Source organism: Dioscorea cayenensis, chromosome 14 (genome assembly GCF_009730915.1).
Source record: "Dioscorea cayenensis subsp. rotundata cultivar TDr96_F1 chromosome 14, TDr96_F1_v2_PseudoChromosome.rev07_lg8_w22 25.fasta, whole genome shotgun sequence".
Taxonomy (NCBI): domain Eukaryota; kingdom Viridiplantae; phylum Streptophyta; class Magnoliopsida; order Dioscoreales; family Dioscoreaceae; genus Dioscorea; species Dioscorea cayenensis.
In genome coordinates, this window is record NC_052484.1 from 1021281 (window position 1) to 1046027 (window position 24747).

General features: G+C 29.5%; 1 protein-coding gene, 1 long non-coding RNA gene and 1 pseudogene across 2 annotated transcripts; 2 read left to right on the forward strand and 1 right to left on the reverse strand.

Annotated features, from left to right (window-relative positions):
- Positions 1–11213: 11213 nt before the first annotated feature.
- Positions 11214–12585, reverse strand: LOC120275239. Its single transcript, XR_005541084.1, has 3 exons — positions 12471–12585; positions 11360–11607; positions 11214–11274 (listed from the first exon to the last, which is right to left on the reverse strand). It is a non-coding gene; the product is annotated as an uncharacterized LOC120275239 (long non-coding RNA).
- Positions 12355–14795, forward strand: LOC120275229 (annotated as a pseudogene).
- Positions 14796–21231: 6436 nt separating this feature from the next.
- Positions 21232–24050, forward strand: LOC120275232. The gene is made up of 3 exons (XM_039281755.1): positions 21232–21899; positions 23363–23535; positions 23851–24050. The coding sequence occupies exons 1-3, from the start codon at positions 21315–21317 to the stop codon at positions 23969–23971; spliced, it is 879 nt and encodes a 292-aa protein (XP_039137689.1). The 5' UTR covers positions 21232–21314; the 3' UTR covers positions 23972–24050.
- The last annotated feature ends 697 nt before the right edge of the window (positions 24051–24747 follow it).

Consider the following 24747-nt stretch of genomic DNA (forward strand, 5'->3'; position numbering starts at 1 on the left):
TATTGTAATTATTTGTATGGCTCTAAAAAACTCTAATGATTTGGTTATACATGCCTTCCATTATAATATAAAAATAATAAAATCATTAAAAGGGTGATAAATATTTTAAAAACAAAATCCATAGCTTGTTGTGTTGAGTTTTTAATAGTAGCTAAGGATTTTAAAATTATAAATATTTAATTATCAAAGTCAATAAAAATTAATATACGAACTATTTAGTATATGAATGAGTATAATATTTTAGAGGTCAAATAAACAATTAATTTGGTGTATATAAATAAAATAAATATATATAAATTAGTATTGTGAAATATATATTGTCATTGACGAGCGCATTGACGTTGAACCTATACGATAAGAGAAAACTATGGGCAATGAATCTTTAATTTTTTAATACTTTTTTCTAGAGAAGCTTATTTTTTTTTTAATTTATTTTTAAATTATATGTTAAATTGAATTTAAAATATTCTAATATATAAAATAATATAATAGTAGAGCTTAGGTAGTCTTTGCCTCTAATTCATGCAATTAAACCTAATAATAAAGGAATTAAATTAAGAAAAGGCAAAGAACACTAGTAATTTGTCAAAGTAATAGTAATTTTATACCTTTTTAGGTTAGTGCAAGTTAATAATTCCAATATTTTTAATAAGCTCAACAAACACATGCATGATTAAATTTATCTAAAAAAGGGAAACTTTATGAAAACATGTTGGTTAAACGTCAAGCATGCTTTTAGGCAAAGTTAATGGGGTGAAGTTTATCTAAACATATATATATATATATATATATATATATATATATATATATATGTAAATCTGTCTACAAAAATGACTGGCATGACCTTTGGTCGAAAAGAAATCATTTTTTTACTTTTTTTATTCTTTTAAATCTTACCTATTAAGTCCTATGTCCATAATATATTTTTTTTATTAAAAAATATTTTAAAAAAAACTCAGTGGCGAACTTTATGTAAGCTTGACCTCAAGTTCTTCCAGTCAAGCTCAACCTTATAAGTGAGCCATGTGCTAACTCAAGCTCTAACATAAGCATATATATATATATATATATACATGCAACTTTATCAGGGACCTTGCCCTCTTTAAAATATATATATATATGTATATATATATAAATATATATATATGCTTTCGTACTGAGAATCAAAGCACAAACATAGAACTAGAAAGAAGTGGTGGTGCTTTTAGTCTTGTCAAACAGAATGAATATGAGGCCCTTAACCCTTAGATGCAAAGTATAATGAAGCTCTTTATGGTACCCTCATGGAGCTTTATTAAAGAGTAATGGTCATCATGTGAAGAAAGGTAGTAAAGAGTAGTCTTTCGTAAGCTCTATATATATATATATATATATAGTGATTTTAATATTGCAACATTTTAGTTTATAAAGAGAAGAAATTAAATGGTTTTATTATAAGAATTGGGAGCTTTTATATCAAGTTTAATAAATATTTTCATTTAAAAACACCCTAGTTCAACTTCAACTCAAATTTTGATTTCACTTCTTAATAAAGTTTAAGATAGAATAATGTGGGTAATGAAAGAGAGATCTTCATAACATCAATTTTGATTTGATTCCTTGATAATGATGATGATGGTAGATTTTTGTACTTAAAAATGTAAAATAATAATAATAAAAATAAGAAGAAGGAAAAGAGCGAAAGCGATCAAAGATTAATTATTAGCATACTAAATTGCAATTTGGTTCTTTAACAGTACTAAAATTATTTAAAAGGAAAAAAAAATTTAACAACTATACTAAGTGATTTAAAACAGCGTTCACATGATTAGTTACTTTATTCTCCTTCCAACTTAAAGACCAAGGGTTCAAATCTTGCTTATGGTTTGTATATTTTTATTGAAACAAAATCTACTAAGTGATATGCATGACACTTTCTTGCAAACTTGTTTTTTTGTTTGTTAACTTAATAAACTTAAGATTATACAAATTAAAAAAAAAAAACCTAAATGATAACTTCGTATGCAGCCAATACAAATGCAAACTAATTATACTTATATAAACTACAAATGCAACTATTTTTTTCACATTCTTGTGATGAAATGTTACTTGAAAACTTTACTTTCTTTTTTGCATGAAAACATGCCATGCAAATGCTACATATAAAAAACTCAAATGAAGAGAAAAATTAAATTAAATTAAATAAATAAATAAAAGAAAGACAAAAATGAAGATGATAACATAAGAAACATGATAGAGAGTGAAGAGAATTACTAGTTGTAGATGCTCTGGATAAACTTGGATCATGTTTTGCAACATCAAAGAGAGAGTGAGTGAGTGTGTGTTTGTATCTCTTTAGCACAATGTTACTCTTGAGAAGAAGCTCTATACACTTTGAGAACTTTGCTACAAAGAATTCTTTCTTTTGTCTTCTCTTTCCTTGTGTTAATATGGAGGAAAAAAAGCAGAAGACGACCTTGATAAAAGTCTATACCCCTTTCTCATATATATACCCATGAGAGATGCATATATAAATATATTTGTATTTATTAATATTAAATAAGGTTATCAAGAGTAACAAATAATTTTAAGTAGTAGAATATGCTTATTTTATCTGACAAGTTGATGTTACCATGACTCTATTTTGATTTGATATTAAATTGATGTTAGTTTTATATTTTAATATATTTATAGTGTTTTACATAAATGGAAATATATTAATGGTTATATAACATAGTTTATTTTATAAGTAAATTAAAGTTAGGGTTTCTACTTTGTCTAAAAAGAAAAATAACATCAAATTAAGTTTAATCTAGCTTGTAAAAGAGTTTTTTGTAACTAATATAGAATGGTTTATATATTCTAGTAAAAAGAAATATTACCGAGACATAAAAAATGAGTATGCTAAATATTATATTAATGTAATGATACGCTTTAATCTAAACTTTAATTTAAAATAACTAGGATTCTCTTTTCATCATCTTAATTAAAAACATTGAAATATATTCCATCATGTGTGAATCATTGTTTGCTTGTTTTTTTTTCTCTATTTTTTATAAAAAAACAATAATGAAATTATAAAGTTAGTTACTACTTAAACTAGAACAATAAAACTATACTTTGCCAACAACTTGTGGCTATAGGGTGGCCCTTTATGTTTTGTTAGCTAGACAAAGAACAAGGGAATTAGCCTATTGTTTTCCTATAAACTTAACCTATATACCTCCTATACATTGATCCAAGACCAACAAAAAATCAACGTACATTGTGCTATGAGTGAAAGATTAATATGAATATGATGCTAGACAGAGATCATGGCATCACTTTCCGTCAATTAATATTCCACATTAGTGGAGATTTCTAATACGTAACACTTAAATGTATTTTTGGTATAATTTTTTTTAAACAAAGTTATTTTTATAAATCAGTTTGAACTAATGATCTCTTCTTTGATCATAATTGTCTATTAACGATATGCTAAAAAGAAGCATAATCTAAAATTAGTAGATAAAGATGTGAGATTCGCAGATTATGGTGTCGCATACTAGAATTAGTAAACTAAAAAATTGAATTCAACCAATAGATGAACTCGGGTTAAAAAGAAAAATACGGATTTACTCAATATTGATAGAACATCTATATTTTTAATCATTATTCTTGTGAAAACATCTTTATAAAAGGGTCCCAAAGAACATCTATGATTCTATCTACACTATATAATAAAAACTCAATTAGGCGTAATGATTTATTAGGGTCAAATAAAAAGTGCATGAGAGAGATTATCTGGAGACCGATCGTTGAGAATATTCTTTTTGTTGGATATGTACATAACTCAAGTAATTGATGAAGCGACAATCAATTGATAAAAAAGAAAAACCATTCATCTTGTTCTCCAATGGCGAATTTTTCAAATTATTTTTTAACAAAGAATAGAAAAGCCATTAATTAAACTGCATATTAATCTTTTGAATCAATAAAATAAGATAAAATTTTATTTTATTTTTTTATCAAAAGCTCTTTTATTAAGAAAAAAAAAAAAACTCCCTCTTGTTATAAAAATTAAAATGAATTTTTCTTAAGGACATAACTTAATTAACTTTCACACCATGATGAATACAATATTATTCTCTACCCAATCCCTATGCCAAAGAGTACTCACAAAGTATAGGAAGATAAGGGCAAGCAAAAGCATGAAACAAAGGCACTTCTCCCCCACCACTAAGGAACTAATGCCCATCAATCCCTCAAAAAGGCTCTTCATGTCCCAAAGGAAAAGAGAGATAGGGCAAGAGAATCTAAAACCCCCAATCAAGACCAACTCATTTGTGATCTAAGAGCCCTTTAAATCTAAGAGAGGATGGCATTAAGTGTTTGCCACCTCTTTATAGGTACAAATATAAGACTCTTAAGAACTTTGCCTCACTCTCACACTCAATATCTTTTCTTCTCCACTTGCATCATGATTTGAGCCATTGTTCTCTTTATGCATGGCCAAGGACTAATTGTTCTTCTTCTTGCCTTGCCTTAGTATACCATAATTCTCTATCCATGCTCCCTTAGGAGCCAAGCCATGCATCTTGTCCAACTTCTTTAGGACAAGAAATCTAACTTACTTTGAACCTAGGATAATGTTCTAAATAAAAGTACTTATTCGGGTTGGTTTGAAGGGACTTGAGAACCCATCCAAACATACAACTTGGCTTTCAACTTCTCATCTCCTTGCACTTGCCTTTTTATCATTGGCATCTTCATCTCTACCAACCCTTCATACATGTTTAGCGTGCATGTGTGATATTTTTTATTTATGCAATTAATATTAGTTTTTATGATATAATGTTGATAGAATAATTGGTTTTTCTTTTGTTTAGGCATAGGGATTAAGTTTAACTAATAACTAAATATATTTAAAAAAAAACTCATGCAAATCTCATAAAAGAAAATCGGGATCTCACACCGCCTATTACATAGAAGATTAACATTTTCAAGATAGTCTCAAGACATTGATAACTTTAGCTTTCTTACCATTAATTTATTCCCATTTTTTCCTTATAGCTTGTTGATTTTATATTTTAGTTTCACACACATATATATATTGATTAAGTATAATGTAGAATAAATGAAATGGATCGAATCCACTTCTTTCATACAATATCAGAGCCGATTTGTCCACAATGTCCATACCCGAATGGCTCTATTTTCAAAATTAAAAGATTCATCAAGCGTGGAAACCACGCTTGTTGTTGAAACCACCACTCGTCAAGTAATTTGTCTTGTCACTATCCTATCTCTCAAGACACCCTAATTTAATCTTTTCTTTTATCTTCAAACAAGTTCATCAAATTAAGCAATTGTTCGAGAACATGAGAAAAGTCTTTTAATTGTGAAGCTTCAAGGTCTAATTCTAATTTTATGGGTAAAGGAGCTACCAAGTAGCTATTTATTAAAAAAAGAACCCAAACTTACAACCAAACAAGGAAACCAAGAAAATAAGAAAAAACACACACACAAGAAAGAATGATTTAAGAGCTAGACAAAGGAAGAATAAAAGTAGCAAAATCAATCAGTAAAGCCAGCATGGTTGAGCATTCTCATAATCCACTTTGGTTTCTCCATTCCCTTGTGAAATAAAGACAAATGAGTAGCTTTAATTCCTTGACCAAATAATGCAGCAACAATCTTGTTCCAAGCCTAATGAATTAAGTTCGTTCTCATAACGTTGAAGTAGACATGCAAATTCCTGGTTTCATTAAGGCAATCTAAATGTCTCCAATGTTAAGCTTCATCGTTCCCCTAGAGTGCATTCCACATCTCCTTTGAGCTTATATAAATGTTAGAGCATCTCTTCCCAGCTTCTTTAATGATTCCCATGGCTATAGCTATAGCATGACTCTAGTTCAATTCTTGCATCCATACTAGTGGCCCCAAAACCTGTACAACATACCTTCGTATTAGAATCAATGATGATGAAACCAATCCCACCCTAGTTGCTTCATTCTAAGCAGTTGTTGAGAAGACTTCCAAAGTACACGGGGTGGGCCGGTTATGGATGAAGTAATTAATCAGCTTGTGGCTTAATCCGTGAAGCCTGAACTCTTTAGTATGCTCAACAGCATTTTTGACAATATAAAGGAAATTAAGATCTTTATGAATGAAAATTATATCACACCGACTCTTCCAAATGTACCAAATGGTGACAGCAAGAAATCCAGCCAATTCCCATAATCAATATTGTCTGGAATGTTAATGGAGATAGCAGAAAGATTCTCCACTAGTCTCCAAACAATTTGGCTTTTGATGCATTTTTTAAAGAGATGATCAGAAGTCTCTGAATTGAGGCTTCACATCTTGCAAAGGTCGGGAGGACCTAAGTTCATATGATATAAGACATCTAAAGTTTTGATCTTGCCTTGAAGCATAAACCAAGTGAAAGATTTGGCTCTGGGAGCCACATTAAGCTTCCAAACATTGGTCCACCCCTCTTAATGTTGATTCATGTTTTGATTGTTGTTAAGAAAATGATAAACATAACTTGTGATCTTGTTAATGTTGATAAACATTGAGACCACACTCAGTGATTTGCTTCCCCTAGGGTGATTTTCCCATGATTGACCACCAGAGAAATCCAAACATTGCCAAATAATAAGTTTATAGTATGAGTATCCCAATGAGAATTAATAATAAAATCATAAATATATATGAAGGTTCTCAAAATCAATACTCACGTTAAAATACACAGATTTATAAGCAATTGGCACTTCAAACATCCACGGGTGATAAAGAACAGAGGTATCATAGGGATTAACACAGTTAATCCACATATTTGGCTTAAGATATTTAGCAGTTTTGATCAATCCTCTGAAAAAAAAAAACAGAACTGATAGAAGGAATTTTGTGAGTCCAAAAGTTGTGGTTCCTATATTTTAAGTAAAGGATATCTACTCAAATGGAATTTTGCCTATTAAAATAGTTGAAAAGATTCTTGGCCATTAAAGAATGCTTAACATTAAGGAGGTTTCTAATGCCCATATCCCCCTCAATTTTACTAGAAGTGATAGTAGACCAATTGACCAGAGGAATATCTCTGCCATTGACATTGTTTGCACACAAAAATTTCCTAGCAACTTGGGAAATCCTTGAAAATTGGGGCAGCCATTAACACACTATTAATTAAAACAGCTTTGTCGGCCTTGAAAATTTTAGCCTTTTGGCCCAATTTGCTACAGTAGTATTGAGATTATCAATCATAGAATTGAAATTGAAAATGGCAATTTGCTTATGAGAGATGAGAACCCCTAAATATTTAAAAGGAATTTTGCCTTACTAAAGTTAAGGATAGAACAAATGCGAGAAGATACCCTCTTGTTAAACCAATTGGGGAAGTAAATCTCAGATTTTAGCCGATTGGCCTTCTGACCAGTCAACTGATGATAAAGATTTAAACAAAAGGTTGACATTTCTAGTTGACTTCCTTGAGGTTGTGGTAACAATGATAAGATCATCAACATACATGATCAGATGATTAAAGTTATATCTCAAATTGCAATCAAAACCATGAATGGGATCAAGCTGCTTAGTAAGATTGAACAAGGCAATTAAATTTTGGGCCACCAAAATAAACACATAGGAAGAGAGGTGTCACCTTGTCTGACCCCTCTTGAAGGACAAAACCAATCAGTAGGACCCATTAATGAGAAGAGAAAAAGAGGTAGAGTTAAGATATGCTTTAATATATGAGACCAAAATGCTAGGAAAATGCATTTTCACTAGAATAGCAAGAATGGTATCCCAATTTAGAGTATCATAAGCTTTCTCAATGTCAACTTTGATCAACATCTTAGGGATGGTTCTATCCATGTTAATGGTGTGGAAAGTCTCTTAGACCACCAATATATTATCAACATGGGAGACCGAGTCAGAATAAAACCACATTGTTCCTTGGTAACAAGAGTTCCAATCCATCTTCTTAATGTGATTGGCGAGAATCTTGGTAACAATCTTATAAGCAACATTAGAAAGTGAAATTGGGCGAAAATCTAAAACAAATTTAGGGTGCTCTTTTTTAGGAATTAGAACAATGTAGGTCTGCCCCAGGCTTTAGGCATCACAGCTTCGTCAAAAAAATAAGATATGACTGATATAAGATGATTGTTGAGATCTTCCCAAAAATATTTCAAAAGAATTCTATATATTCAAACCAACTATAATTTATTTTCATCTAACCACTAATCATGTCCTCCCATGCCAAGAATTAACTAGTCTGTTTTTTGTTTACATTTGCATACTAGTGACAAACTCGTTAGAATAACTTAGTATGAATGTGTATGTGTGGATGTGGGTGCACTTTCCTGCAATGTGTGTCTTAAGCATGTTAATAATCTCTTCAAGGATTCAAATATCATAGTAGTTACAAACGAAGCTAGACATCTTACATGGCTTGGCCTAGGATTTTAGTAAATTGATTCTGGTTTCATAATGCTAACATTATTTATTTTAATTTAGTTGATTCCATAAATTTCTATTCGAATAGTTTGGCTATATGGCTAAATGATGATGAGCAATATCAGTCAGTCATAAATTTTGAGTTTGTGGATGAAATCCCCCAAGAAGAATCTTTAGTTTATTAACTAACTCGGCATTTTACTTTTTTTAATATAATAATGTGCATCCATGTACTCGTATTGTAATCATTTAAAATTCAGTTAATTCTACATGGTATCAGAGCAAGTATGTGAATTCAATTTTTTTATATCTTAACCAAGCCAATGTAGTTATTTATAAAACTTTCATTAGTGCTAATCTCTTTTATAGTTTGCTTGGCTGACATTTTTAAAGTGCAATATATAATGAACATATATTAGTACAAAATGTTTATTTAAATAGGAAAAATAAAGACTTACAAGAGAGTATTAAACTCTTGACCTTTCTCTCTGAAGAGAATGCACTATCACTATTCTATGGAAACGTTGCGGTGAGGGGGTCTTTTTAAAAATTTTAATATTTAGATAATTTAGAATTTTTTTTTTCTAATTACATGATTTTGCTGCTTGATATTTCATTTTAGATGGTGAAGTTTGTAGACATCAAGCTTCACTCTTTGTTACCATCCACTTTTGGAAATGTAATAAAACTATTTAATAAAATTAATATTTATAATCAAATATAATAATGTGACTTTTTAGCTTTAAATTGATAAAAAAAATACTATAAAATATAAATTACTTGCATTTTTGGTGTTGTTGTGTGGGTGGGGGCGCTTTTTCAGCTGATAATTGAAAATTGGCTTATAAAAAGCACAAAGTGATAAATCTTTTTAGTCTTTAAATTGATACTATAAAATATAAATTATTTAGCTTTAAATTGATAAAAAAAAAAAAACTATAAAATATAAATTACTTGCATTTTTGGTGGGGGAGAGCTTTTTCAGCTGATAATTAAAAATTGGCTAATAAAAGCACAAAGTGGTAAATCTTGTGCTTTACCAGGAGGCTGGGACCAATTTGTGCAATCTTCAAATGAGGCACCAAAGCTTACAGAAAATCATGGTTGGCATGAATGGGCAAAAGATTACTTTTATTTTTTCCACATAATATACAATTAATGATTAATTTTAAAATTTATTATTATAAATACTTATTTTTGTTTAAAAACAAAATTTGTTAAGAGAGTAACAGATTAAATGAATTTTTTGGATTATAAGTGTATCAGTGCAAATAAGAGATTAACAAATTAAATTATGAACTTAAAGAATAAATTGTGGATTTCAACTATAGGACTAGCCATGGACCGAGCAACTCATGAGTGACCGAACCAAATCCAAAAAGTAGGTCATGGGTTTTAAAACAAAAATTGAATTAGAGTTAAATATGTAAGCCCTAATTAATTTTTCAAACTAGACTTAAAGTCATACAAATTTTTGCCCCACCCAATCCTAATAATTAATTAAATTAAGATGCATCAAAGATTTAAGGTTTGATAATATATCGATATCTTTTTGGCTCCCTCTTTTATTTTGAGTTGTATTGAATTTTTGTCTTCATTTGACAAAATATAAGGATTGCAATAGAAATTTAATTTAATTATTTATATTATTGTATAAAATTATATATATATATATATATAATTTATTTTTGTACTAAGCTAAACTGGACCTAATACAGTTCTAATAAGATCAGCTTGGGCCAAACATCATCTAGCTTAAATATAGCTTGACCCAACCAAACTAGTATGTATGAAAAGAATAAACTTTTTATTGTACTCAGTAATGAATGAATCAAGCATTCTTCAATGTCAATGTCCAAAACCCTTGCTTCACTTCAAACAAAAAAAAGCAACAGGATCTAGAATAAATTGTATCAGTAATTAATAACAATGGAGAGAAATGACATCATGACAGTATTAACAGAATAAATTAGAATAACCCTAGTCATTATGTTTACAATGTTATTCTTATTTTTAGATCTTATTCTTCTCCCTTCCCTTTACATTTAATATTAATTTGTTTTTCTAATTTTGCCCATGTTCTATTAAGATGATGTATTTGCAACACAACTCTAACATAAATTTTCACAACTCTACTCAAATTTAGATAATTACTTAATGTTCAGAATAATTTTTGTTCAAATATTTATTAAACCTCTAAAGTAAGGTTCAACATGGAATGATATATAGCATAGACTTTCAAAAGAAAGATTATAACTTTATGCCAAATAATAAAATCTTTTGTAATTTTTATTTGTGTTAAAGAAGAGAGTTCTTGAAACAAACAAAAACACATGGATTGTGGTCAAATAAGTTTATATATACTAAAATAAAGCAAATCAAAGAAGACTAAGGTCGTATGAGCTATCACACAACAAGGGATAAGTAGTGGTTGTTAGTTTAGTAAATATTTTTGGAAGCAATGTTATTTTTAATAATGTTAGCCTTAAAAATACCCTATCAATTTATATACACTGATATACACATAAAAAAAATGAAGAATTGGAAATAAAAAATAAAAAAAAAAATCTACCCAAAGAAGCAAAGAAATACAAAAGGTCAACAAAAGTAATTCAAAATTTCCGAATACAAAACCAACGACAAAATGATGTATTGGTATTCAGATTCTCGTTAAAATTTTTCATAATAGTATATTTTTAAAAGAGCAAATTATGGTTGTATGCGAGTGGTGCTCGATATCCTGTATATGCGTGAACCTACCTCCACTCTACCCATCGAGGCATTAGAACAACTCCGTCATCCATATGAATCTTATCACTCATCCTCCACTTATTTCATCGAAACTTGTGCACAACTCTGTCATCCATATGGGTCTTACCACTCATCAATGGCTTCTCAATGAACAAGATTGAATGGAATGGAGAAAAGATGTAGAAAAAACCTTGTAACGGAGAGTCATCAGCAAGAGCTTCTCCACCACCTTCATCTCCTAACAGCATTTGATACCTAGAATCAATGAACCTTAACCCTAACCCTAGAAACATGAAGACAAGGAACACAAATGAATTAAAATGGAATGAAGAAAAGATCTAGAGATAACATACAAAAACCTTAGAACAGCGAGTCAAGGAGAACTACTCCACCACCGACGAAACCAGCATCAGAATCAATGAAACCCTAACCCTAACCCTAGAAACGAGAAGATGAAGGCACTCAAATGAGCATCAAAGAGCAAGAGAGCTCTTCAGCTGAACATGGCAGTAATTTATAAAGTGAAACCCAGAGAAAAATTTTCAATTTAATATTTTTCCATTTTTAAAATTAATTTAAATCAATATATACATAAATTTCCAGATATTTATTACAAATTTAAAAGTTAAAAGAAAAAGTAGTAAATTTATCCAAAAAAAAAAGAAAAAGAAAAGAAAAGTTAGTATACATAAGTTACATCAAATTAAACTTTCAAGAATGCATTACAGTTAACAACCAGCAATATATAAAGATTATGATTTAATAGTTTTAAAAAAGAAAAATTAAAAAATAAATAAATAAATAAATTACAAAGATCTGAGTTGTAGAGCATTCCCAAAAGCTAAATGCCTAACAAAGAAAACAATATGCTCATAATCTCATACTAATATATATATATATATATATATATACACACACACACAACTTTTCAACCCCACTATAAAATTCTTATTTTCTCCATTTTATTCTCAATTCTCTCCCTAATTAAAATTTTATATATATAAAAAAAATAATAATAAAAAACTGATAATATCTAAAACTTGAAGGGATTAGAACACTGAGAAGCTTTGTTTGTAGGGCCTTGAGAGAGAATGAGAATGGAAAAAGAAAAACCAAAAGCAAAAACACAAAAAAATGTTTTTCTTTTTCCAAAGCAAACGCAATAGAAAAGCCAAGCAAAAGCAAAAGCAACGAAGAGGATTAGTGAACAAGAGAAAGAGAGAAAGAGAGAAACCCTAGATGGAATTCTCTCATCAATGGCTTCTCATCATCATCTTCGTCTATGGATTCAGAGCACTAACCTCGATCGCCATGGCCGTAGATCTCTACAGCTTGGTGTACAAAGGCTGCGCCAATGGAACAATCGGCGGAGGATCAACGGCGCAGCAAGCGATCGCCGCGGTGGCGACGGCCCTAATCGCGCAATCAACGACCTCAAAGTTCTACAAGACAACGACGACATCGACGGCGGGGCAAGCATTCTCCGGCCGGTTCCAGTGCCGTGGTGATCTCACACCATCCGATTGCTCCACCTGCGTCTCCAAACTCACGCCGATGTGGGGATCTCTCTGCGGAGCTCCATCGTCGCCGCCGCGCGGGTTCAACTCACCGGCTGCTACGCGCTTTTACGAGATCGCCGGATTCCGCAGGTCGCCGCCACGGAACTCCTCTTCAAGACCTGCGGATCCGACGGCGGTGGGACAGGGTTCGAGGAGAAGAGAAGCACCGCGTTGTCGAGTCTTCAGAGCGGGTTATCGGCGAGCGGCGGTGCCGGATTCTATGCGACGAGCTATGAGTCGGTGTACGCCATGGCGCAGTGCGAAGGGGATTTATCGCCGGGGGATTGCGGCGATTGCGTCGTCGCCGCCGTGGAGAAGGTGGAGGTGGAGTGTGGCGGCGCCGCTTCCGGCCAAGTCTATCTTGATAAATGCTATATTAGCTATAGTTACTACCCGAATGGAGTTCCTCGTGGTGCTGGAGCCGGCGCCGGCGCCGGAGAAGGAGATCTTGGAGGTGAATTACTGGATTTGTATAGATTTTTGGAGTGAATTTTTTGGGTGGGGATTTGATGGAATTGTTGTGGAAATTAGGGAAGGAAAGAGGGAAGACGGTGGCGATTGTTGTTGGAGGAATAGCAGGGTTTGGATTTCTGGTGACTTGCTTGCTTTTTGCAAAAACTTTGACGAAAGGGAAAAATGGTGAGTGAGTTCTTTTTATTTCCTATTTAAATTTATTTCATTTTCATTCTATTTTTGGTGTTGATGTGATATGTGTGTGTTTTTATGTGTATATATATATATATATTTTTATAGGTCAAAATATTAAAATGGTGTTTTTATTTTGGATTGTTGCTTTTTAGCTCTACAATATAAAAATCATGTCTCGTATTTTTGTATTTTTGTCGCTTTTAATCGACTGGATTTCTTGCTTTTCGTCCCTTCAGTTGATGAATTAGAGGATCAAAAAAGATGAAAATATGTAAATACGAGGACCAAAAAGATAGATTTTATAACTAAAGGACGAAAACGTTCAAACCAAAAAAGCGGATTTTATTTTAAAGAGATTAAAAGGGCCAAAAACGAAAAATAGAAGGACTATTTTGATATTTAAACTATTTTTATATATATCAACTGGGGAAGTTCTATGTCCGCAACAATTAATCACAGTACATATTAGAGGGCACGGTCATAGTTAATAAGGGTTGATTAAAATTTAATTTGAGTTGATTAGTTAGGTGTTTTTTTTTAAAAAAAAAATTATTATTAGTATAATAGAAATAAAATTGAATGGTTCAAATTTATTTAAATACTGTGTAAAATTGATTGGACGATTTATATCAAAATATTGTGCATCTTATTTTTTTTATTGTGTTACTGATTATAAATATAGTGACATTATTTATGATACAGTGCAATTTAAGCATAGTGACAATGTTTATGATACAGCCTGATACGAACGTTGATAGATGATCAATGCTTATTTGTCCACCCAGGGTGACATTGTTTATGTGTGTAATTGACTGATTGAAAAAAAATATTTTTTTTAGAGATTAATATTTTAAAATTATTTTTTAAAACTGTATTTAGTCTTAATATATTTTGTTCATTATTTAAAAATATATATATATATAACTGAAAAAATGCATTTCGTAACCAGTGATTATGTTTGATTCCGTCTCCACTTGCTTATTGAAATTCGTGCACACCCCTAAACATTTACTAATCATCTAATCGTGAACTATGAAGTTGTAAATGATTATTTATTAATTAGAGAAGCAACAAGTAAGTTTTTGTTTTTTTGTAGTCTTGAATGGATTCGAACTTGAGACTTTTTAAAAATAAGGTAAAAAATTACTAAGCTATACCATGATTTTTTTATAATTTAATTTTGTTTATTTATTTATTGAGAATGTTTTGTTGTTGATGTGATGGAGATGGGTTTATATAGTGATTGATTATTTATTTAACTATCATTTTATTTACTTGGATTTGCAGATCACTGAGGAATGAAAGTTGGAGATTTTTGTGAATAATATATGGGTATAGATTTTGGAAGTCATGATACAATTGATTATAATTTTGTAGTTTTCTCTTTGGATCAGTCTGAGTTTTTTGTACAGATAAATTACATTCTAAATATTGTTTTTAAATGGTATTGAGTTTGTGTTTTTACTAATGTACAGTTAAATTACATACTAAATATTGTTTTTAAATAGTATTGAGTTTTTTTTATTAATGTACAGTTAAATTACATCCTAAATATTATTTTTAAATAGTTTTGAGTTTCAGGATCTTAATAGAGTTTATCAGTCTCAGTAATATCTTTTTGGACAAAAACGATAAGCTCTATACACACAAGAGGCATCTGCATGAATTGGAAATTAATCATCTAATTCGTGCACTCTCGGATGAGGAGTTTGGGTTGCTAGCTCACGTCTACAACAGGTGACCCATTATCATTATTGTTTTCAATGAGTCTTAGGGCCCGTTTGGTAGTTTGCATGGAAACACTTTCCCTGCAAAGTATTTCGTTGCATTTATTTTCCCTGTATTTACTTTCTCTGTAAAGTAGCAATACGTGTTTGGTATGAACCTTGAAAATTACAATTAAAATACATGCAAAAATGAATTCCTTTGTTTGTTATGAATAACATTTCCATGCAAAGTTATGTTTATTCTCAATTTTACCCTTCAATGAATATCAATTATTTTAATTTTAACTATGTTTTAATTTTTCACATTAATCAATGGTTTATATATAAATAAATTAAGAAAATTGCTTATATACCCGGCAAAAATAGATATTTAATTCTTGCTTATGAGAAATATGATTACCCTAACTTTATCCAAGGGGCACGCTTCCTATATAAATTTTGGCAATCTTTTTGTTGATAGATCTCACCTAAAGAAAAGGTATTGCGCATGTTTCTTTCAATGAGTTTTCAATAAAAATCCATTATCAATAAAACAATATCAAAGCCAATAAAAAAAGATTTTTAAAAAAAATTACAAAAAATTATATGACTTACCGAGATTAGCTTGCGCTACGGTTTTGAAAAGAAAGACGGTGGATAAGTTCTTTGCTAAAGTTAGGGTTTTTAAAAGAAAACATGACAAAAGAGAAAAATTTTAACGTTACAAAAGGGTGAAATTTCTAATTTTACATGTTTCCTACTTTCCGATGATGTAATCCGTTTCACACCCCCTCCCCCTGTGAATCATTTGCATCGGTCAAAGAGAAAGTAATTACAATTTGACCATTACTTTACATGGTCTTTTTTTCAACCAAACATATGAAAGCTTTTCACAACCTCAACTTTTCAGGGAAAGTTGTTACTTTCCAGAGAAAATTGTTACTTTACTTTCCCTCATACCAAACGGCCCCTTAAACTCAAGATTTTTGAAAATCCCATTATTTTTCCCCACAATAAAGTCTAGTCTTTGAGCCCTTTGGTTCATGAACATTCTTTTAAATTGATATATAGTTTACGTTAATTAGTAGTATTTTTTTTTAATTGGTAAAATGAAAGTTTCAATATGTTTTAATTTCTTCATAATTGATTTTGACTCTTTGAAATTCGATGAATGAAAAATCCACATTGATTATAATTTCTCTAGCACACCAAGATTTGGCACAACTAGCTGTTTTTTGTTTTAATCATAAATTATAAAGTAGTATTTCACCTTTTTTTTTTTTTAATAATTTTATATTGAAATTATTTCACCTGTTTTTTCTCCAAATTTTCATGTGATCAAAGCCAACTACACAATAAGTATAATACTATTTAAATGAAATAAAAGTTATTAGATTTGATTTTAACTCAAAATTACAAAAAAGAAATAATAATAATCTATTAATATCAACATCAATTTCTCTTGTTTTTGTAGATGTCGTCTAAAAGATAATCTAGAAATTTATTGAAATAAAAAGTTAAATAAACAAGTTCTAAAATATTAAACAATCGTTTTGTATCAACGCTATAAGTCGAACATTTTTATTTATTTTTCTAAGTCCATCAAAGATTGTTTTAATTTTTAAAATTCTCAATGAAATCAAGATTGATGGTCTAATAAGTTTTGGTTTCTTCACATCAAAGGAACATTACTTGCCATATTTCCTATCACAAAGTATTAATTAGTTCATTTTTTTTAAAAGAATACTTAATAATTTTATATTTTTATTGTTGAATGTTAATAATTTCATGTTTCTTTCAAAACAAAAAGAATATTTTATTAATTTTCCACACTTATCTCTTTCAATTCAATTCAAAAAGAAACACCACAAAATACAAAAGACAAATCAAAATCCTAATCAAACCACCACAAATAATCTTCCAAGTAATTATTTAAAGAAAACAAAATAAAAGAAAAAAACAAAAAACAAAGAAATGGTCCATTTGTGAAAACAAAATTTGTTGAGCTGTTTGTAAAAACGAGTTACGTAGAAGACATGCATGCAACATGCAATTAAATATATTTTTATTTTTTCCATGATTTAAAAAATTAAAATAAAGTTTCATTTTTCAATAAGAAACGTGTGGTAAACTCAAAAGTGCCATTCTTTCTTATTTATTTTATTTTATTTTATTTATTTATTTATTATTATTATTTCATGGCTGTTGATTTTGGCCAAACAAGTTGCACACTTTCTCACTCTATTGAGTTCTTTAAATATTCCACCGACATGAAGTTCCTATGCAACTTGCCATATTTTATTATCATTAACAAATAAATTTTTGTGATGGAGTTGATCTCTGTTTTATTTTGTTTTTTTTCTATAAAAAAATCTCATTTTTTATATCAAAAAGAATCTTTTTTTGTTTGTTTGTTTCATGTCTCTATTATGAGGAGCACTATCATAGTTGCTATATCAATAATAACTTTAAAACTAAATTCCTTAATATTCACTTATGAAATTTTATCATTTAAAGCCTAAATAAACAATAGTACTAATAACATATTAAAAAAATAATTTACATCGTGTGACACCTTAAAAAAGCAATGAATCAAAGACCAAAAATATAAAAAAAAATAGATAAAATTTAACTTCAAGTTTTCATTTTGACAAAGTAAAATGAAATTTTGTTTCATATACATTTTTCCAATCTTATGACATATCCAAATTTTGCCAATCATCTGTTTCTCACACTTACGGTGAATAGCCAAGACATTGAGAAAAATATAAAAAATTATATTTTAAATTTTGATTTAATTTAATTTGTCTTTCTTGTAATGATAAAAAGAAATTAAAGAATTCTTGGAGAATCAATCCTTCATGTTTGATTAATCATTATGTGATATTTTAAATTCATATTTCTAATGAAATCGAAATAATTTTTGAATTGAATAGAATTTTTTTTTTATTAACAGTATTTTGTTATGTTTATATATATATATATATAATGAAAACGAGAAGCACAATTTTATTAAGAAATATCAAAGAGATAAACATATATGATAATATACAAATTATGTTTATACATTACGAGTTATTTGTAAATATGCATTAAATAATAATAATAATAATAATAATAATAATAATAATAATAATAATAATAATAATAATAATAATAATAATAATAATTGGCACATTTGAAAGGGTAAAAGAAAAAATCATTGGAAGAAGACAATGCACATGTGGTGGACATGCAACCATACAACAAGGTGGGGACAAAATAGAATTTTTAGGCAAGATACGAATCGAATCTTTAAACATACTTAATCAAGGAGTAACGAAAATATTTAATTAACCATCATGGTTATATATATATATATATATATAGAGAGAGAGAGAGAGAGAGAGAGAGTGTTTCTCAAAGTCAGTCAATGAATCTATTGATTCAATGAATGTTGTTTGGATGTTTAGCTGTAAATCATGTGATTCTCTTCACTGCTCACAAGATCTATAGTTATATATATATATATATATATATTTAATGAAAGCCACAAATACTGTAAGAGAAATGAATTATCAAGCCACAAAAAATAAAAATTCTATAAATTTTGTTTGAAGTCATGACTCTCAAAGAGTCCTAGATCTTCTTCACTCCATAAATATTTCTTTTGCTTTTCCCTTCATTCAATAATGAGGCAAGTGGTGATGCATTCAATAAGAGCCTTGCATGTGATACCTCAACCTTTTCCTCTCACCTCCTTTCATTTTATTTGTCACCTTCATTGACAAGTGACAACCCTTTCCCAACTAGAAATATTAATGGTGAAATTACTTACATGCCCCTTTGAAATGTTTGTACTTGCTAACTACTCAATGCCAAATTCATTTTGGTTTCATATATCTAGAAAAAATCAATCCAAAAAATCCAATTAACTAATTTTTTTTATTTAGAGTAATAATATATCTTTCATTTAACTTCCCGCGTAAGGTACAAACTAGAAAGACTTATCAACAAATAAAAATTAAGAGAGATTTATTTCGTTTTTAAAACCGCCCTCCAACATAGTTTAGAGCCCGTTGTTCTTAAAAAACTTGTGGGTCTTAAAATAAATTAATTATTAAATATAAATATATGAAAATACATTTTATTATTTTAAAAAAAATTATAAATAAAATTATAATTAGCGATGCCAATAGCCCTGGCATCAATAGTGAATCAATTAACTAAAATTTGGAATATGAAAGTTCATTTTACTATTTCAAAAAAAAAATCATAAACAATTTGGTTTCATATATCTAGAAAAAAAACCAATCCAAAAATTCCAATTAACTAAAATTTTTATTTAGAGTAATAATATTATCTATATAATAATATAAAGTTACACATATTAATCTAAGTAAAGACAAAAAAATTGTACTAAGACAAGAACTTACATGATTCAATAATCTTATCTCCCTCGGTCAAATCAAAACAATGATTAGAATTCTCAAAGAAATTAGTTTTATTTTTAATATATATATATATATATATCTTTTATTTAACTTAAAGTATAAAGATCAACCAATAAGAATTAAGAGTGATTTATTCAATTTTTAAAACCACCCTTTAAAATAATTTAGAGCCTGTTATTCTTAAAAACTTTTGGGTCTTAAAATAAAATAATTATTAAATATAAGTATATAAAAATTCATTTTACTATTTCAAAAAAAAAAAATCGGAGCCGAGGATGAGAAATAATTCGGGGTCAGGGCCAGAGAATATTCTCCCTGTCTGTCCCAACTCTAAAATATGAAATATTGAATTTAAATATTATATATATTGGTATTTTGTATTAGGGCTTTACCATATTAATTACTCATATTTGTAATTATTAAAAAATTTATAGTAATTTTTAACAAATATTTTATAAAAATTTATTTTTAAATAAATAATAATATTTTTAATTTATTAACTAGGAACAAGAATCTTCAAACCTGAAAAATCTCCACCGGGATGAGAATGTGAAAAAAAAATTCCCCATATTCAAATTGAATCTCAGATGAATCTTACCACATTGACATCCTGATTTATAATCAGAATTCTTAAATTATTAAAAGAAATTAATTTAAATTTTCTATTTTAATCATACATCCTTTTCAACAAGGGTACATAAGTAAATACAAAATAAAAATCTTCAAAAAATCAATTTTTTTACAATCCAAGCATTGATGCAAGTTATACAACCACTAATTTATACATTAAATAAATAAACAAATAAAATAAAATCCTTCCATCTCTCCTTTATAAAACAGGAGGAGCGGAGAGAACTAACAAAACCAAGAAGAGCTTGTCAGCCACTTTGCAATTAAAAACCAGTCACCATCATCATCATTAAAAATAAAAAAATAAAAATAAAAATAAAAAAATCATACATCATTTTTAACAAGTAAATACAAAATAAAAACCTTCAAAAAAAAATTCAATTTTTACAATCCAAGCATAATACAAGTATACAACAACTAATTTATACATTAAATAAATAAACAAATAAAATAAAACCCTTTTATCTCTCCCATATAAAGCAGGAGCAGTAGAGAGAACCAGCAAAACCAAGAAGTGCTTGGTAACCGCTTTGCAATTAGAAACCAGCCACCACCATCATCATAAAATATATATATATATATATATTTTAATCATACATCCTTTTTAACAAGGGTACATAAGTAAATACAAAATAAAAACATTAAAAAAATTCAAATAAAATCAAATTTTACAATCCAAGCATTGTTACAACTTATACAACCACAAATTTATACATTAAATAAATAAAGATATAATACCCGAATTATTTTTTTTATTTTTCTTTCATCCCTCTACTAAAAATACGCCACATTAATCTCTCTATTTTTAAAAATGATCCAATTTAGTCCCTCTACTCTTAATCTCTTCCCATTTAGTCTATTTATTCTTATAAATATAATTAATAATTGGCCTATTTTAGAGTAAAAGAGACTAAATAGAACTATTTTTAAAAGTAAAGAGATTAGTGGACTATATTTCTGAATAAAAAAAAAAAAAAAGTAGATGGACCAATTCAGGTATTATACATTAAATAAATAAACAAATAAAATAAAACCCTTCAATCCCTCTGTATATAAAGCAGGAGCAGCAGAGAGAGAGAACCACCAAAACCAAGAAGTGTTTGGTATCCACTTTGCAATTAGAAACCAATCATCATCAACATCATAAAAAATTAAAAAAAAAAAAAAATATGTTGCTGAGGAGTTCATCAACACCAATGCTCAACTCTCTCATCAATGGTGAAAGCCCTCACCACCACAACAACAACAACAACAACAACAACCACCATGCTCACATCTCCTGCAACCTCTCCTCTCCCTTCTCTGACTCCTCTCCCTCCTCCTCCTTCTCCGGAGTTCGCCGTACCCGCTCCGATGGCAACCTTCACTCTCTCCCCTCCGACCACCACCATGAATCTTCTTCCTCTTCTCGTAGATCCAACCCTATGCTTGAATCCATCCCTTCTTTCTCTGTTTACAACTCAAAGCTTCCACAAAATCTAGAAGAAGAAAAAGAGGAGGAGGATGAGAAAGATGAAGATCAGGAGGAGGTTTTGGGGATTGAAAGGGAGTTTAGTTTCTCTAGAGGTAAACAAGGTCCTTTGTTTCTTGCCCGTGGGCTTGGGATTGATAGGGTTGCTTCTGGGATGATGCTTGTGGGTGGTGGTGGTGGTGGTGGTGAGATGGTGGAAATGGATATGTATTATAAGAAGATGGTGGATGAGGATCCAAGTAATGCTTTGGTGCTTAGGAATTATGCCAAGTTTCTCTATGAGGTGATACTTTTTTCCTTTTATTTATTTATTTATTTTTTTGTGATTGTTTTTTGGATTTTTGGTTTTGTTTGTGGTTTTGTGGTGAGATTTTTTAAGTTTGGGGATTAGTTTTTGGAGATCAATAGAGATGATTATTTCACATTTCCTTATTGTTGTTGTTGTTGTTGTTTTTGTTGGATTTTTGGTTTTTGTTTGCAATATTTTTGGTGAGATTTTTGTGGATTTGGTGATCTTATTGTTTAGTTTTGTTTGCAATTAAATGATTAGATCAATTTGTTTTTGTTTGCAATTTTGTAGTGATATTTTGTCAATTTGGTGATCTTCTTCTACTATCACTTCTTCTTTCTTCTTTGGTTTTTGTTTGCAATTTTTGGTGAGATTTTTGTCAATTTGGTGATCTTATTGTTTGATTTTTGCTTGCAATATAATGATTAGTTTTCTCAAATTAGTTTTGTTCGCAATTTTGTAGTGATATTTTGTCAACTTGGTGGTCTTGTTGTTTGGTTTTGTTTGCAATTTACTGATTAGACTTCTCAACTTGGTTTAGTTTGCAATTTTGTGATGAAGATTTTGCCAATTTGGTGATCTTGTTGTTGTTTGGTTTTGTTTGCAATTGAATATTTAATGGTTACATTTCTTGATTTGGTTTTGTTAATTTGATGATTCTTCTTCTTCATATATTTTGTTTAAATACATGATTTTTCAAACCAAAGACCATGTTTCATTGTTTTGAGATTATAGTATACAAGCATAATAATCTCACATTCATTCACTAAACAAGCTGAATATATAACTCTAGGTCTCTTATCCTCTATTTTAAATTTTCTTAAGTTTGAGCTTTGGTTTAATGCTTGGTAAACAGTCTAAAGGTGATCTTCCCAAAGCTAAAGAATTCTACTCAAGAGCTATATTAGCAGTGGTTTAAAGATTATAGTATATAATACTCTTAACATTCATTCACTAAACAAGCTTGAATATATAAAAGTTTAGGTCTCTTATCCTCTGTAATGGATTTGCTGTGAGTTTGAGGTTTGATTTGATGCTTGGTGAACAGACAAATGGTAATCTCCCAAAAGCCGAAGAGTACTACTCAAGAGTTTTATTATTGCAGTGCTTCTGATATTACAGTATATATATATATATATAATACTCTCGCATTTATTCACCATACAAGCTGAATATATAGAAGTTTAAGGTCTGTTATCCTTTGTTTTGAATTTGCTGTGAATTTGAGGTTTGATTTGATGCTTGGTAAACAGACAAATGGTAATCTTCCAAAAGCCGAAGAGTACTACTCAAGAGCTATATTACCAGTGCTTCTGATATTACAGTATATATATATATATATATATATAATACTCTCACATTTATTCACTAAACAAGCTGAATATAAGTTTAAGGTCTGTTATCCTTTGTTTTGAATTTGCTGTGAATTTAAGGTTTGATTTGATGCTTGTAAACAGATAAAAAGTGATCTTCCGAAAGCTGAAGAATACTACTCAAGAGCTATATTAGCAGAGCCCGGAGATGGAGAGATCCTTTCACAGTATGCAAAACTAGTGTGGGAGTTGCACAAAGACGAAGAACGAGCGTGCACCTACTTCGAACAAGCAATTCAAGCCTCTCCTCATGATAGGTATAACTGATGAAAATCATTCATAATCTTATTACAATCTTATTACGACTCAAAACTATCCGAGATTATTGACTATATATCGAGTTTGCCTTCATTTTGTCATTAATCATTGAAGTTTCAATTTTTGCAACTGAACCATCAGTCCAAGTTTATGTCGAAGACTCGAAATTGTCATTTTCTTAAAGAAACTAAACTTACATATCGAAAGCCAATCTGGATTTAATCAAATTCAAAATGTAGAAGTTTTGATGATTTTAACCTTAATTAAGTTTCGAACAAAAATATCAGTTACTGATTTGATTTGTTCATCGTCAGCCATGTTGCGGCGGCATATGCGAGCTTTTTATGGGAAACAGAAGAGGATGAAGAAGAGGGTGTGAATGAGTTCAATGGAGCACAAGTTTCTCATGGAACTTTGACTCCTGCTACTGCTTGAGAAATGGTCTAATTCTGTTCTAATGTTATGGGACTGACTTCTTGTTATCTTTTGTTTTAGTTGTTGTTTGTCAAAGGAATAAAAAAACAAGAAAGAAGCTTTTGACATTTTTCTGTGTAGTAATAATACTGAGTTTTGTAACTTTGTTCATGAATATAAATATATATTATTAGAAATGCAATTTAATGAGAATGCATGTAGTTTTAATAGTTTGATATACTTTCTCCATTGTTTGGTCTAACATTTTATATACAATTGAGTGTTGTATAAAATTTGAGAGAAGGAATAAAACAAAATTCAAATTGTAATGGTTCAACCAAACAGGCAAAGAGTATATCAATTTATATTGTAGGTATAATCACCAAAATAGTTTCTGTACTTTTCTCTCTCTTTTCTTTTGGTCCCTCTATTCAGAAATGCTCCCGATTAGTCCTTTTACTTTTATAAATGTGCCCATATAGGTAAAAATGCTCTCAATCAGTCCCTCTACTTTAAAAAATGTCCCAATTAGTCTTTCTAGTTGAGTTATTTTTAAAAGTAAAGGGACTGTTTGGGAGCATTTTTAACTAAGTGATCACATTTTCAAAAGTAGAGGGACTAGTCGGGAGCATTTCTGAGTAGAAGGACTAAAAGAGAAGAGAGAAAAGTAAAAGGACCAACTAGGGTATTATACCTATATTGTACACATTTTAAACATTAAAAATTTATATTATAAAAAAATAATTTTTTTTCCAAAAAAAAAAAAGAATTCTAATATTTAGCATCCATGCTGTTTG

Excerpts from the sequence above, each read along its gene's own strand:
- LOC120275232 (XM_039281755.1), top strand. The coding sequence starts at position 21,315 with ATGTTGCTGAGGAGTTCATCAACACCAATGCTCAACTCTCTCATCAAT. Across the intron at positions 21,900-23,362 it reads ATGCCAAGTTTCTCTATGAG|ATAAAAAGTGATCTTCCGAA; the intron begins GTGATACTTTTT and ends GCTTGTAAACAG. Across the intron at positions 23,536-23,850 it reads CAAGCCTCTCCTCATGATAG|CCATGTTGCGGCGGCATATG; the intron begins GTATAACTGATG and ends GTTCATCGTCAG.